Here is a 13,984-nt window from a genome sequence, read left to right as displayed (position 1 = left end):
CTACATTGTAGAATTGCATCAAAACTATGAAATAACACATATGGAATCATGTAGTACCCCAAAAAGTGTTCAACAAATCAAAATATATTTTTCAAAGTAGCCACCCTTTGCCTTGATGACAGCTTTGCACAATCTTGGAATTCTCTTAACCAGCTTCATGAGGAATGAAGTCTTGAAGGAGTTCCCACATATGCCGAGGACTTGTTGGCTGCTTTTCCTTCACTCTGCGGTCCAACTCATCCCAAACCATCCCACACCAATTAGGTTGAGGTCGGGTAATTGTGGAGGCCAGGTCATCTGACGCAGCACTCCATCACTCCCCTTTGTCAAATAGCCTTAAACAGCCTGGAGTTGTGTTGTGGGTTATTGTCCTGTTGGAAAAAAATGATAGTCCCACTAAGCCCAAACCAATTGGGATGGTGTTTCGCTGCAGAATGCTGTGGTAGCCATGATGGTTAAGTGTGCCTTGAATTCTAAATAAATCACAGACCATGTCACCAGCAAAGCACCCGCAGACCATACCATCTCCTTCTCCATGCTTTATGGTGGGAACCACACATGCGGAGATCATCCGTTAACCGACTCTGCGTCTCACAAAGACACAGCGGTTGGAATCAAAAATCTTACATTTGGACTCATTAGACCAAAGGACAGATTTCCACCGGTGTAATGTTCATTGCTCGTGTTTCTTGGCCTAAGCAAGTCTCTTCTTATTATTGATGTCCTTTAGTATTGGTTTCTTTGCAGAAATTCGGGCCCCGAGTGGCACAACGTTCTAAGACACTGCTTCTCAGTGCAAGAGGTGTCACTACAGTCCGTGGTTCGAATCCAAGCTACATCATATCCTGCCGTGATTGGAAGTCCCATAGGGCGGCGCACAATTGGCCGAGCGTCATCCGGGTTTGGCCGGGGTAGGCCATCATTGTAAATAAGAATTTGTTCTGAACTGACTTGCCTGGTTAAATTTTTAAAAATACAATTTGACTATGAAGACCTGATTCACACAGTTGATGTAGAGATATGTATGTTACTTGGACTGTGTGAAGCATTTATTTGGGCTGCAATCTGAGGTGCAGTTAACTCTAATGAACGTATCTCTGGGTCTTCCTTTCCTGTGGAGGTCCTCACGAGAGCCAGTTTAATCATAGTCCTTAATGGATTTTGCGACTGCACTTGAAAATGTTCTTTCAATTTTCCGGATTGACTGACCTTCATCTCTTAAAGTAATAATGGACTGTCATTCCTTTTTGCTTATTTGAGCTGTTCTTGCCATAATATGGACTTGGTCTTTTACCAATTAGGGCTATCTTCAGTATACACCCCTACTTTGTCACAAAACAACTGATTTTGCACAAACGTATTAAGAAGGAAAGAAATTCGAGAAATTAACAAGGCACATCTGTAAATTGAAATGCATTCCAGGTATAAGAAAGTTTTAAGATAATACACAACGCAGAGGACTAGAGGTCAATAGGGAATTAACAATCAATAGAAATTGTGGTTTTCAGTTCAACATCTGGTCAGAATCTGTGTAGGAGTTTCAGTCCTTGACTCATAGCTACGTGTGGCAAGATCTCATTGTTCTGAATCGTCTATCCATTGAGCCTGAAACAGGATACTTGTTATTTGGCCATTGGCACAATTTTACTGCAAGGAATTGTAATTGGTCAACCACAGGCTAGGTTGGAGGGTTATAAATTACATCTTGTCATTTTGTTCTGTGGAGAATCACTGAGGACAGGGAAGAATGAACATCTACGTTCCAGCATAACATCTATGATTTGTTCTCTTTGAATAAACCTATTTTTCTCCCCCTGATTTGCTTTGGGGTCTGTGTTATTGAAGAAAAACATCAACTGCTAACACAGGTGACTAAAGTCATGAAGTTGGTTGAGAGAATGACAAGAGTTTGCAAAGCTGTCATTAAGGCAAAGGGTGGCTACTTTGAATAATCTCAAATATAACATACAGTTGAAGTAGGAAGTTTACATACACTTAGGTTGGAATCATTAAAACTCGTTTTTCAACCACTCCACAAATTTCTTGTTAACAAACTATTGTTTTGGCAAAGCGGTTGGGACATCTACTTCGTGCAAGTCATTTTTCCAACAATTGTTTACAGACAGATTATTTCACTTATAATACACTGTAACATAATTCCAGTGGGTCAGATGTTTACATACACTAACTTGACTGTGCCTTTAAACAGTTTGAAAAATTCCAGAAAATAATGGCATGGCTTTAGAAGCTTCTGATAGGCTAATTGATATAATTTGAGTCAATTGGAGCTGTACCTGTAGAGGTATTTCAGGGCCTACCTTCCAACTCAGTGCCTCTTTGCTTGACATGATGGGAAAATCAAAAGAAATCAGCCAAGACCTCAAAAAACAATATGTAGACCTCCACAAGTCTGGTTCATCCTTGGGAGCAATTTCCAAACGCCTGAAGGCACCACGTTCATCTGTACAAAAAATAGTACGCAAGTATAAGCACCATGGGACCACTTAGCCGTCATACTGCTCAGGAAGGTGTTCTGTTTCCTAGAGATAAACGTACTTTGGTGCGAAAAGAGCAAATCAATCCCAGAACAAAAGCAAAGGACCTTGTGAAGATGCTGGAGGAAACAGGTACAAAAGGATCTATATCCACAGTAAAACAAGTCCAATATTGACATAACCTGAAAGGCCGCTCAGCAAGGAAGAAGCCACTGCTCCACAAACACCATAAAAAAGCCAGACTCCGGTTTGCAACTGTACATGGGGACAAAGATCGTACTTTTTGGACAAATGTCCTCTGGTCTAATGAAACAAAAATAGAACTGTTTGGACATAATGACCATTGTTATGTTTGGAGGAAAAAGGGGGAGGCTTGCAAGCCGATGAACACCATCCCAACCGTGAAGCACGGGGGTGGCAGCATCATGTTGTGGGGGTTCTTCTTGCAGGACGGACTGCTGCACTTCACAAAATAGATGGCATCATGAGGGCTGAAAATGATGTGGATATATTGAAGCAACATCTCAAGACATCAGTCAGGAAGTTAAAGCTTGGTCGCAAATGGGTCTTCCAAATGGACAATGACCCCAAGCATATTTCCAAAGTTGTGGCAAAATGGCTTAATAAGGACAACAAAGTCAAGGTATTGGAGTGGCCATCACAAAGCCATGACCTCAATCCTATAGAACATTTGTGGGCAGAACTGAAAAAGTGTGTGCGAGCAAAGAGGCCTACAAACCTGACTCAGTTACACCAGCTCTGTCAGGAGGAATGGGCCAAAATTCACCCAACTTAATATATATTTTTTTAAATGTTACCTTTTTTTAACCAGGCAAGTCAGTTAAGAACAAATTCTTATTTTCAATGACGGCCTGGGAACAGTGGGTTAACTGCCTTGTTAAGGGGCAGAACGAGAGAAATCACTCTACTATTATTCTGACATTTCACATTCTTAAAATGAATTGGTGACTAACGTAAAACAGGGAATCTTTAAATGTCAGGAAAGGTGAAAAACTGAGTTTAAATGTATTTGGCTAAGGTGTATGTAAACTTCCGACTTCAACTGTATCTTTTGATTTGTTTAACACTTGTTTGGTTACTACATTATTCCATTTGTGTTATTTCACAGTTTTGATGTCTTCACTATTATTCTACAATGTATAAAAATAAAGAAAAACTCTGGAATGAGTAGGTGTGTCCAAACGTTTGACTGGTACTGTATATATTGTATTGCAATTTGCACTGTACTATGTATTAGACTTAGATTTTGTGTGTATGTACTGATATGTAGACTGTGTGTGATGTTTTAAATTTATGCATTTCAGTCCTTGACTAATAATGTCCTTTACTATGTATTATGTCATGTTTCATGTGGACCTCAGGCAGAGTAGCTGATGCTTTTGCAGCGGCTAATGGGGATCCTTATAAAAACCAAATACCCTCCCCCATTAACCCATGATAACAACCTTAGCCCTGGAAGGAGTGACAGAGAAATGGAGAGAGTGAAACCAACGGAGGAGAGGAGAGCCCCAGTACCTTCTCATGAGTATGTTCACAGACATAGAGGGTGTGTCCGTGTACATCCAGTTCCTCTGACCAGCCTCTAGGGGGAGATCCATACTGACTGTCTGACTGACTGGAGTACGTGCTGCTGTGACAGTTCTCCTCAGAAGAAAGGGGCTGCATTGGTGGGGGGGAGAAAGAGAGACCATTGTGATTTTGGGAGAACAGAGAGGTTTTTTCAGAGTCATATGTAGATCAATTGACTGATTGAAATGGGGATACCTAGTCAGTTGTCCAACTGGATTTGTATTCAACTGAAATGTGTCTTCCGCATTTAACCCAACCCCTCTGAATCAGAGAGGTGTGGGGGGGCTGCCTTAATTGACATCCACGTCTTCGGCGCACGGGGAACAGTGGGTTAACTGCCTTACTCAGGGGCAGAATGACATATTTTTACCTTGTCAGCTCTGGGATTCAATCCAGCAACCTTCCGGTTACTGGCCCAACGCTCAATTGTTCATTTTGCCTTTAGAATAGTAAGTAGTGAATGATCAATGATGCAGCTGTAGAGTGGGCAAGTATCTATAATAACAACCTTAATTTAAAAAGGAAAATGCCCAACTACCACAAAAAATGCAACAGCTCCCAGGAAAAGGAGACATTGGTCAACTATGGATATTTGTGTTAATTTCCCAGCATTTCATGTGGCAAGTTGGAAACAAAGTACTCAATCTGATAGTTCCTCCCTGGTTGAAATACATAACCACCTCATGGGGGCAGTAGTGTAGCACGAACACTACATGAAATCGAAACTAAGAACACTCTTACAGACTTCGGTCTCATTTTACTACCTTACCAGGAAATATTTCCACTCATCAAAATAACACCAACATGTTTACCTGCCCTCAGTTACCACAACACAACTTTTACAGTTATGTGGTACTCGACTATTCCTCTATATGCCTCTAGAAATAAAGTACTTAATGCTTCCCATGGTAATATAGATGTAAACTACTGCCATGCAGAGTAGATACAGGATGCGTTTCAAATGGCATCCTATTCCCTATTTAGTGCACTACTTTTAAAAATGGCCCTGGTCAAAAGTCGTGCTCTAAAATAAGGAATAGGGTGCCATTTGGGACGTACACCCTCTTTGCTTCAGTCAGCCGTGGCAATACATCTGATGAATCTTAAATATTTGGTCTAACTGGTACTTAAATATAGTACAGCTACAGCCTGAAACCTACTTCAGTCCTGGCCTGGTTTCATTTAACACAGTTACACTCTCACCTGTTACAGAAACACAGGGAGAGAGATGTAATAGGATCTGGACTACCACTGGGCCAGACCAGACCAGTCACCAGACCACTACCTTGACCCTCAACACCTGAACCCGGGACCCACAGTCACCTTTCAGAGCAGTTGGTTGATTTCAATATTGAATTTTAAAAGCCTGTTATGAAATGAAGTGCACTCTAATATAGACCATATGGAGAATTCAGTAAATCAGAATTTTTATATGAATAAAGGTTTGCTAAAGTGCCAAAATTCAGCATTTTGACATGTCCCTCCGTCAATATTTAGTAAATTCTAGGCAGATTTCAACCCACTTAATCCAAATTTCTCCAAGTTTCACCATTATTGTAAAAGCCTAGTCATTTTGCTGCTTTGACAAAGTCATTACTGAAGATTATTTATATTGATGTGATTAGTGATGCATTTACGACTGTCCATCATTTTAAAGCCAACCCTGTTATGCAAACCACTTACACCTTTAAAAAAATGAACCATTAAACCAAGTTAAATTATTCACAGCAGGTGACATCGTTTGAGTCTTCTGAACAGCATGGTGGAAAAGGAAGTAAGTCTTCTCTCTTTTTTTGGCCTACAGTACAGTGCCTTCAGAAAGTATTTACACCCCTTGACTTTTGCCACATTTTGTTGAGTTACAGCCTGAAATGAAGATTGAGATTTTGTGACACTGGCCTACACACAATGCAATTATAGTGTTTAAAATTATTTTTGAATGACTACCTCATCTCTGTACCCCACAGATACAATTATCTGTAAGGTCCCTCAGTTGAGCAGTGAATTTCAAACACAGATTCAAACACAAAGACCAGGGAGGTTTTCCAATGCCTTGCAAAGAAGGGCACCTATTGGTAGAAGGTATAGAAAAAAGAAGCAGACATTGAATATCCCTCTGAGCATGGTGAAGTTATTAATTACACTTGGTGTATCAATACACCCAGTCACTACAAAGATACAGGCGTCCTTCCTAACTCAGTTGCTGGAGAGGAAGGAAACCGCTCAGGGATTTCACCATGAGGCCAATGGTGACTTTAAAACAGTTACAGAGTTTAATGACTGTGATAGGAGAAAACTGATGATGGATCAACATAGTAGTTACTCTACAATACTTACCTAAATTAAAGTGTAAAAAAAGAAGCCTTTACAGAATAAATATTCCAAAACGGCAAAAAAGTAAATCTGCAAAAAATGTGACAAAGATATTAACTTTATGTCTTGAACACATAGCGTTATGTTAGGGGGAAATCCAACAAAACACATCACTGAGAACCACTTTTCATATTTTCAATAATGGTGGTGGCTGCATCATGTTATGTGTATGCTCGTCATTGGCAAGGACCAGGGAGTTTTTCTTAGGATAAAATGAAACAATAGAGCTGAGCACAGGCAAAATCCTAGAGGAAAATCTGGTTCAGTCTGCTTTCCACCAGACACTAGGAGACAAATTCACCTTTCAGCAGGGCTATAACCTAAAAGACAAGGCCAAATATACACTGGAGTTGCTTACCAAGATGACATTGAATGTTCCGGAGTGGCTTAGTTACAGTTTTGACTTAAATCTGCCTACAAAATCTGTTAACAAGACCTGAAAATGGTTGTCTGGGAATGATCAACAACCAACTTGAAAGAGCTTAAAGAACTTTAAAAATAATAATGTGCAAATATTGTACAATTCGGTTGTGCAAAGCTCTTAGAGACTTACCCAGAAAGACTCACAGCTGTAATAGATGCCAAAGGTGATTCTAACATGTATTGACTCAGCGGGTTAAATACTTATGTAATGAAGATGTTTTTTTATTCTTCATTTTTTATTTAAATTTTCTTTTTTACAAATGTTTAGATTTTTATTGTATAGATCATTGACAAAAAAATTACAATTAAATCCATTTTAATCCCACCGTGTAACAACAAAATGTGGAACAAGTCACTTTCTGGCACTGTAGGCACTGTATTTATAATTGTTTAATCATCTTTGACTGATGTGGACGAGCTCAACATGTCAACCCTGTTTTCTCAATTAATGTTATGAACATTTTTATTTGACACAACTTTCATCATGTGTGGAACATATGTATAATCCTTAATTTCATGAACACCAGGTGATGACATGCGCTTCACTAACTCTGTTAGCATCAACCCTGTTCGTAACTTTATCAGTTTGATATTAAACTGTATGAGTTTACTGAACAAGGGATACTTGATCAATGAGAAAATGTTGGATTTCTCATGCTTTTAAATAATAATTAGGTTCCATACAGTAAGTGTCCCGTAACAGGGTTGACAGACAGTGTGGTACAAGTGCAGATAAAATGCTCTTAGTTCAAAAGACTTTATTGCCTGAGATGGGAAAAGGTGTTTTTCCGTAGGCTAAATATATCCTCCATGCAATTGAATGTTATTTTAATGTTCATATCTTAAAAGTTTGCATGTACAAAAGGCACCCATTGCGTGGAACGACCCAGATGTTGACACAATAGGATACAGATAGATTAGGTAGACTGTAAATCAGTGGCAGGGGTCAACATGCTGGGTTAAACTTCCTCAGTTGGATCCAAACCAAACTATTTCCCCCTCTTTACTTACAGCTCAGCTTCTGCTCTGACTGCATCTACAACATGCCAGTCAATGGAATACGGATCTGTTTTGTTGGGGTTCACAGCCCACAGGGAGTGTGTTACCTACCTCCATCTCTCCCATGCCATGGGGGTCTCCCCGACTACTACTGGTACTGCCACTAGCATCCCGTGCACGGGGCGGTTTCCACGTGCGCTCCCCGGTGGCTCTGTTATAGTAGAAGTGTCTACCGGTGAGGTCCTTGTGGGTCTCCCAGTCCCCAAGGATGTGCAGTGGGGTGCTGGAGGGGAGGGTGGGCAGGCTGGACTGGGAGATCTTCAGCTCCTGGAGGTTGGTGTAGATAGGGGACTCGGGCCGGCCTTGCCCTATCGGAGACGTCGTCTGTAGAGGGGGGAGAGAGAGAGAGGGGAGAGGTTAGTCTCTTGTGAAAAACTAACAGAGTAGCATGGCCAGCATGCACTGACCAGAGAGGTTACATTTATGGGGAACTATGGAGGTACATTACAGAGCAGAGAAAGAGAGCGCAGTTTTAGATGAGGGATACAGAATAAATAGAGAGAAGGAGAGGTTAACCCTGAGATAACTACGGAGTACAGAAAGAGGAAGGAGGGGAGAGGGTAGATTCAGAGCACAGACACAGTGATGTAGTCTGCACGGCAAGGCAGGAAGGAGGAGGATGGGTAGGTTTGGCAATCAGACACATGTGGTAAGGATGGACGTTGCAACATGCTGTATCCATCTGTTTCTAGCCCAGTGTCAAAACGAAATATGCTGCATGGTATCCTATATACTTCAACTGTTGTCAAGCTAACCTTTTTCTGAGGCCGGTCAAATACGTTATTTTGTGGCAAAATCCATACAAACACTGTGCAGCAACATTACTTTTTCATCACATTCAAAATAAAAACATTGGAATAAGATTCAATATTTAGCATTATTGGACATCGATTGCCCATAACTGGGTTAAATACAATGCTCACATTAGGAGAGAATGATTTATAGAAGAGAAAGCAGAGGATAATGATCATAGGAACTGGAAATGAAGGGGTGTTGAAAAGAGGAAGTGTTTAGACAGATAGGAAACCCTCCTAGTGCTCTGGGTCATATCACTCAAGTAGCCAAGAGTCTGCAGTGATATCAACTGTCAATCTCTAAACCAAAGTACCCACTGATAACGGAGTGGAGACAAACAAACCTCTCAGCCAGCAAGTTCTACAAAAAGTTCTAACCTGGAATTTAGAAAGTTTAAACAATAACGAAACAAGGGGATTCCAGGCTACAAAACTCTAAAAACTACATCAGACTGTAAAAATTGGACACACAAATGATAGTTGATGATATTGTCAAGACAAGAAACAAAAAGACAGCATGTTGCATAACAGTGCTGGGTGACCCTGTATTTTGAAATAAACATGCAGAACGCAAAATCTCCAAAACATGCAGAAAGCAAAATGCCTGTGTATTTCGTGTGAGTGGGAAACAGAGAGTTGGTTTTGTAAACAGTTTAAGATGCCACTCTGTCTGGCCCATACATCAAACACAGTCAGCGAGTTTCGGTTTCCATGACTATGGAGAATCCAAATGTACCACTGCAGAAAAATATTTTGATTTTGGAGTTCGATCGTGAGGTGGAGGTACAGTAGTGGTAGCCAGACTGTTGTCTCTGTTTTGGGCCCAGGGTCAAACTAACATTGTGTAAAGTGGTATTCACAGAAGTCGTCGCTAGACCTCGACAGAAAACCACCTGAAAACTTGAGCTGCATTTGATTTAGTATGTACTGTACAATGGAACCAATAGAATAATCCCAAAAGTGCAAACTCCAAGTTAAATCAAGTACACCTAAAATACATACAATAGGCCAACAGACTATCACAGCTTATTGTGAAATAGACACTAATTATGTATTCAAAATAAATTTGTGACAGGCACACGAAAAAGTATTACATGATTTTCATAGCAACACATTTCATGTTTATTACACGATTTTCTTTCTTCATTACATTTACATTACATTTAAGTCATTTAGCAGACGCTCTTATCCAGAGCGACTTACAAATTGGTGCATTCACCTTATGACATCCAGTGGAACAGCCACTTTACAATAGTGCATCTAAATCTTTTAAGGGGGGTGAGAAGGATTACTTTATCCTATCCTAGGTATTCCTTAAAGAGGTGGGGTTTCAGGTGTCTCCGGAAGGTGGTGATTGACTCCGCTGTCCTGGCGTCGTGAGGGAGTTTGTTCCACCATTGGGGGGCCAGAGCAGCGAACGGTTTTGACTGGGCTGAGCGGGAACTGTACTTCCTCAGTAGTAGGGAGGCGAGCAGGCCAGAGGTGGATGAACGCAGTGCCCTTGTTTGGGTGTAGGGCCTGATCAGAGCCTGGAGGTACTGAGGTGCCGTTCCCCTCACAGCTCCGTAGGCAAGCACCATGGTCTTGTAGCGGATGCGAGCTTCAACTGGAAGCCAGTGGAGAGAGCGGAGGAGCGGGGTGACGTGAGAGAACTTGGGAAGGTTGAACACCAGACGGGCTGCGGCGTTCTGGATGAGTTGTAGGGGTTTAATGGCACAGGCAGGGAGCCCAGCCAACAGCGAGTTGCAGTAATCCAGACGGGAGATGACAAGTGCCTGGATTAGGACCTGCGCCGCTTCCTGTGTGAGGCAGGGTCGTACTCTGCGGATGTTGTAGAGCATGAACCTACAGGAACAGGCCACCGCCTTGATGTTAGTTGAGAACGACAGGGTGTTGTCCAGGATCACGCCAAGGTTCTTAGCGCTCTGGGAGGAGGACACAATGGAGTTGTCAACCGTGATGGCGAGATCATGGAACGGGCAGTCCTTCCCCGGGAGGAAGAGCAGCTCCGTCTTGCCGAGGTTCAGCTTGAGGTGGTGATCCGTCATCCACACTGATATGTCTGCCAGACATGCAGAGATGCGATTCGCCACCTGGTCATCAGAAGGGGGAAAGGAGAAGATTAATTGTGTGTCGTCTGCATAGCAATGATAGGAGAGACCATGTGAGGTTATGACAGAGCCAAGTGACTTGGTGTATAGCGAGAATAGGAGAGGGCCTAGAACAGAGCCCTGGGGGACACCAGTGGTGAGAGCGCGTGGTGAGGAGACAGATTCTCGCCACGCCACCTGGTAGGAGCGACCTGTCAGGTAGGACGCAATCCAAGCGTGGGCCGCGCCGGAGATGCCCAACTCGGAGAGGGTGGAGAGGATGATCTGATGGTTCACAGTATCGAAGGCAGCCGATAGGTCTAGAAGGATGAGAGCAGAGGAGAGAGAGTTAGCTTTAGCAGTGCGGAGCGCCTCCGTGATACAGAGAAGAGCAGTCTCAGTTGAATGACTAGTCTTGAAACCTGACTGATTTGGATCAAGAAGGTCATTCTGAGAGAGATAGCGGGAGAGCTGGCCAAGGACGGCACATTCAAGAGTTTTGGAGAGAAAAGAAAGAAGGGATACTGGTCTGTAGTTGTTGACATCGGAGGGATCGAGTGTAGGTTTTTTCAGAAGGGGTGCAACTCTCGCTCTCTTGAAGACGGAAGGGACGTAGCCAGCGGTCAGGGATGAGTTGATGAGCGAGGTGAGGTAAGGGTGAGGTAAGGGAAATGGTCTGGAGAAGAGAGGAGGGGATAGGGTCGAGCGGGCAGGTTGTTGGGCGGCCGGCCGTCACAAGACGCAAGATTTCATCTGGAGAGAGAGGGGAGAAAGAGGTCAGAGCACAGGGTAGGGCAGTGTGAGCAGAACCAGCGGTGCGTTTGACTTAGCAAACGAGGATCGGATGTCGACCTTCTTTTCAAAATGGTTGACGAAGTCATCTGCAGAGAGGGAGGAGGGGGGGGGGGATTCAGGAGGGAGGAGAAGGTGGCAAAGAGCTTCCTAGGGTTAGAGGCAGATGCTTGGAATTTAGAGTGGTAGAAAGTGGCTTTAGCAGCAGAGACAGAGGAGGAAAATGTAGAGAGGAGGGAGTGAAAGGATGCCAGGTCCACAGGGAGGCGAGTTTTCCTCCATTTCCGCTCGGCTGCCCGGAGCCCTGTTCTGTGAGCTCGCAATGAGTCGTCGAGCCACGGAGCGGGAGGGGAGGACCGAGCCGGCCTGGAGGATAGGGGACATAGAGAGTCAAAGGATGCAGAAAGGGAGGAGAGGAGGGTTGAGGAGGCAGAATCAGGAGATAGGTTGGAGAAGGTTTGAGCAGAGGGAAGAGATGATAGGATGGAAGAGGAGAGAGTAGCGGGGGAGAGAGAGCGAAGGTTGGGACGGCGCGATACCATCCGAGTAGGGGCAGTGTGGGAAGTGTTGGATGAGAGCGAGAGGGAAAAGGATACAAGGTAGTGGTCGGAGACTTGGAGGGGAGTTGCAATGAGGTTAGTGGAAGAACAGCATCTAGTAAAGATGAGGTCGAGCGTATTGCCTGCCTTGTGAGTAGGGGGGGAAGGTGAGAGGGTGAGGTCAAAAGAGGAGAGGAGTGGAAAGAAGGAGGCAGAGAGGAATGAGTCAAAGGTAGACGTGGGGAGGTTAAAGTCGCCCAGAACTGTGAGAGGTGAGCCGTCCTCAGGAAAGGAGCTTATCAAGGCATCAAGCTCATTGATGAACTCTCCGAGGGGACCTGGAGGGCGATAAATGATAAGGATGTTAAGCTTGAAAGGGCTGGTAACTGTGACAATTCAAAGGAGGCGATAGACAGATGGGTAAGGGGAGAAAGAGAGAATGACCACTTGGGAGAGATGAGGATCCCGGTGCCACCACCCCGCTGACCAGAAGCTCTCTGGGTGTGCGAGAACACGTGGGCGGACGAAGAGAGAGCAGTAGGAGTAGCAGTGTTATCTGTGGTGATCCATGTTTCCGTCAGTGCCAAGAAGTCGAGGGACTGGAGGGAGGCATAGGCTGAGATGAACTCTGCCTTGTTGGCCGCAGATCGGCAGTTCCAGAGGCTACCGGAGACCTGGAACTCCACGTGGGTCGTGCGCGCTGGGACCACCAGATTAGGGTGGCCGCGGCCACGCGGTGTGGAGCGTTTGTATGGACTGTGCAGAGAGGAGAGAACAGGGATAGACAGACACATAGTTGACAGGCTACAGAAGAGGCTACGCTAATGCAAGGAGATTGGAATGACAAGTGGACTACACGTCTCGAATGTTCAGAAAGTTAAGCTTACGTAGCAAGAATCTTATTGACTAAAATGATTAAAATGATACAGTACTGCTGAAGTAGGCTAGCTGGCAGTGGCTGCGTTGTTGACTTTGTAGGCTAGCTGGCAGTGGCTGCGTTGTTGACACTACACTAATCAAGTCGTTCCGTTGAGTGTAATAGTTTCTACAGTGCTGCTATTCGGGGCTCGCTGGCTAGCTAGCAGTGTTGATTACGTTACGTTGCGTTAAAAGAATGACAATAGCTGGCTAGCTAACCTAGAAAATCGCTCTAGACTACACAATTATCTTTGATACACAGACGGCTATGTAGCTAGCTATGTAGCTAGCTACGATCAAACAAATCAAACCGTTGTGCTGTAATGAAATGAAATGAAAATGTGATACTACCTGTGGAGCGAAGCGGAATGCGACCGGGTTGTTGAGTGCGGAAGTTCTATTCAGTAGACGTTGGCTAGCTGTTGGCTAGCTAGCAGTGTCTCCTACGTTAAGGACGACAAATAGCTGGCTAGCTAACCTCGGTAAATTAAGATAATCACTCTAAGAATACACGCTCTAAACTACACAATTATCTTGGATACGAAGACAGCAAAGACAACTATGTAGCTAGCTAACACTACACTAATCAAGTCGTTCAGTTGAGTGTAATAGTTTCTACAGTGCTGCTATTCGGTAGACGTTTGCTAGCTGGCTAGCTGCTGGGCAGATAGCAGTGTAGACTACGTTAGGACGACGAAATACGAAGTTGCAATAGAAGTGCTGACTGTTTCACTTTGTTGTCCTCTTTCTTTTCCTTTTTCTTCTGTCCTTCTTTTGTCCTTATTTTGTCTTCCTTTCTTCTGTTAACTAGATATTTTTTGTTGTTATTCTTTGTAAGCTAGCTAGCTTCTTCCAGGAGAGTCCCTAGCAACTGCTTAGCAACAAGTAAACAATTCTGCTAGCAATTCAGC

General features: G+C 43.6%; 1 protein-coding gene across 11 annotated transcripts in view; it reads right to left on the bottom strand.

Annotated features, from left to right (window-relative positions):
- The window catches only part of arhgap12b (Rho GTPase activating protein 12b), a 99,617-nt gene that overhangs the window by 19,168 nt on the left and 66,465 nt on the right, over nt 1-13,984 (bottom strand). For all 11 annotated transcript variants that reach the window (XM_052506714.1, XM_052506732.1, XM_052506729.1 and 8 more), the window contains 2 exons: nt 7,992-8,264; nt 4,032-4,175 (listed from right to left, as the gene is read on the bottom strand). In XM_052506714.1, coding sequence (XP_052362674.1) covers nt 4,032-4,175; nt 7,992-8,264 — 417 coding nt within the window. The remainder of the gene's footprint in view (nt 1-4,031; nt 4,176-7,991; nt 8,265-13,984) is intronic.

The sequence above is a fragment of the Oncorhynchus keta genome, chromosome 4 (assembly GCF_023373465.1).
Source record: "Oncorhynchus keta strain PuntledgeMale-10-30-2019 chromosome 4, Oket_V2, whole genome shotgun sequence".
Lineage (NCBI taxonomy): Eukaryota > Metazoa > Chordata > Actinopteri > Salmoniformes > Salmonidae > Oncorhynchus > Oncorhynchus keta.
The sequence above is the reverse complement of the archived record's forward strand: the minus strand, read 5'-3'. Positions and strand labels throughout refer to the sequence as shown.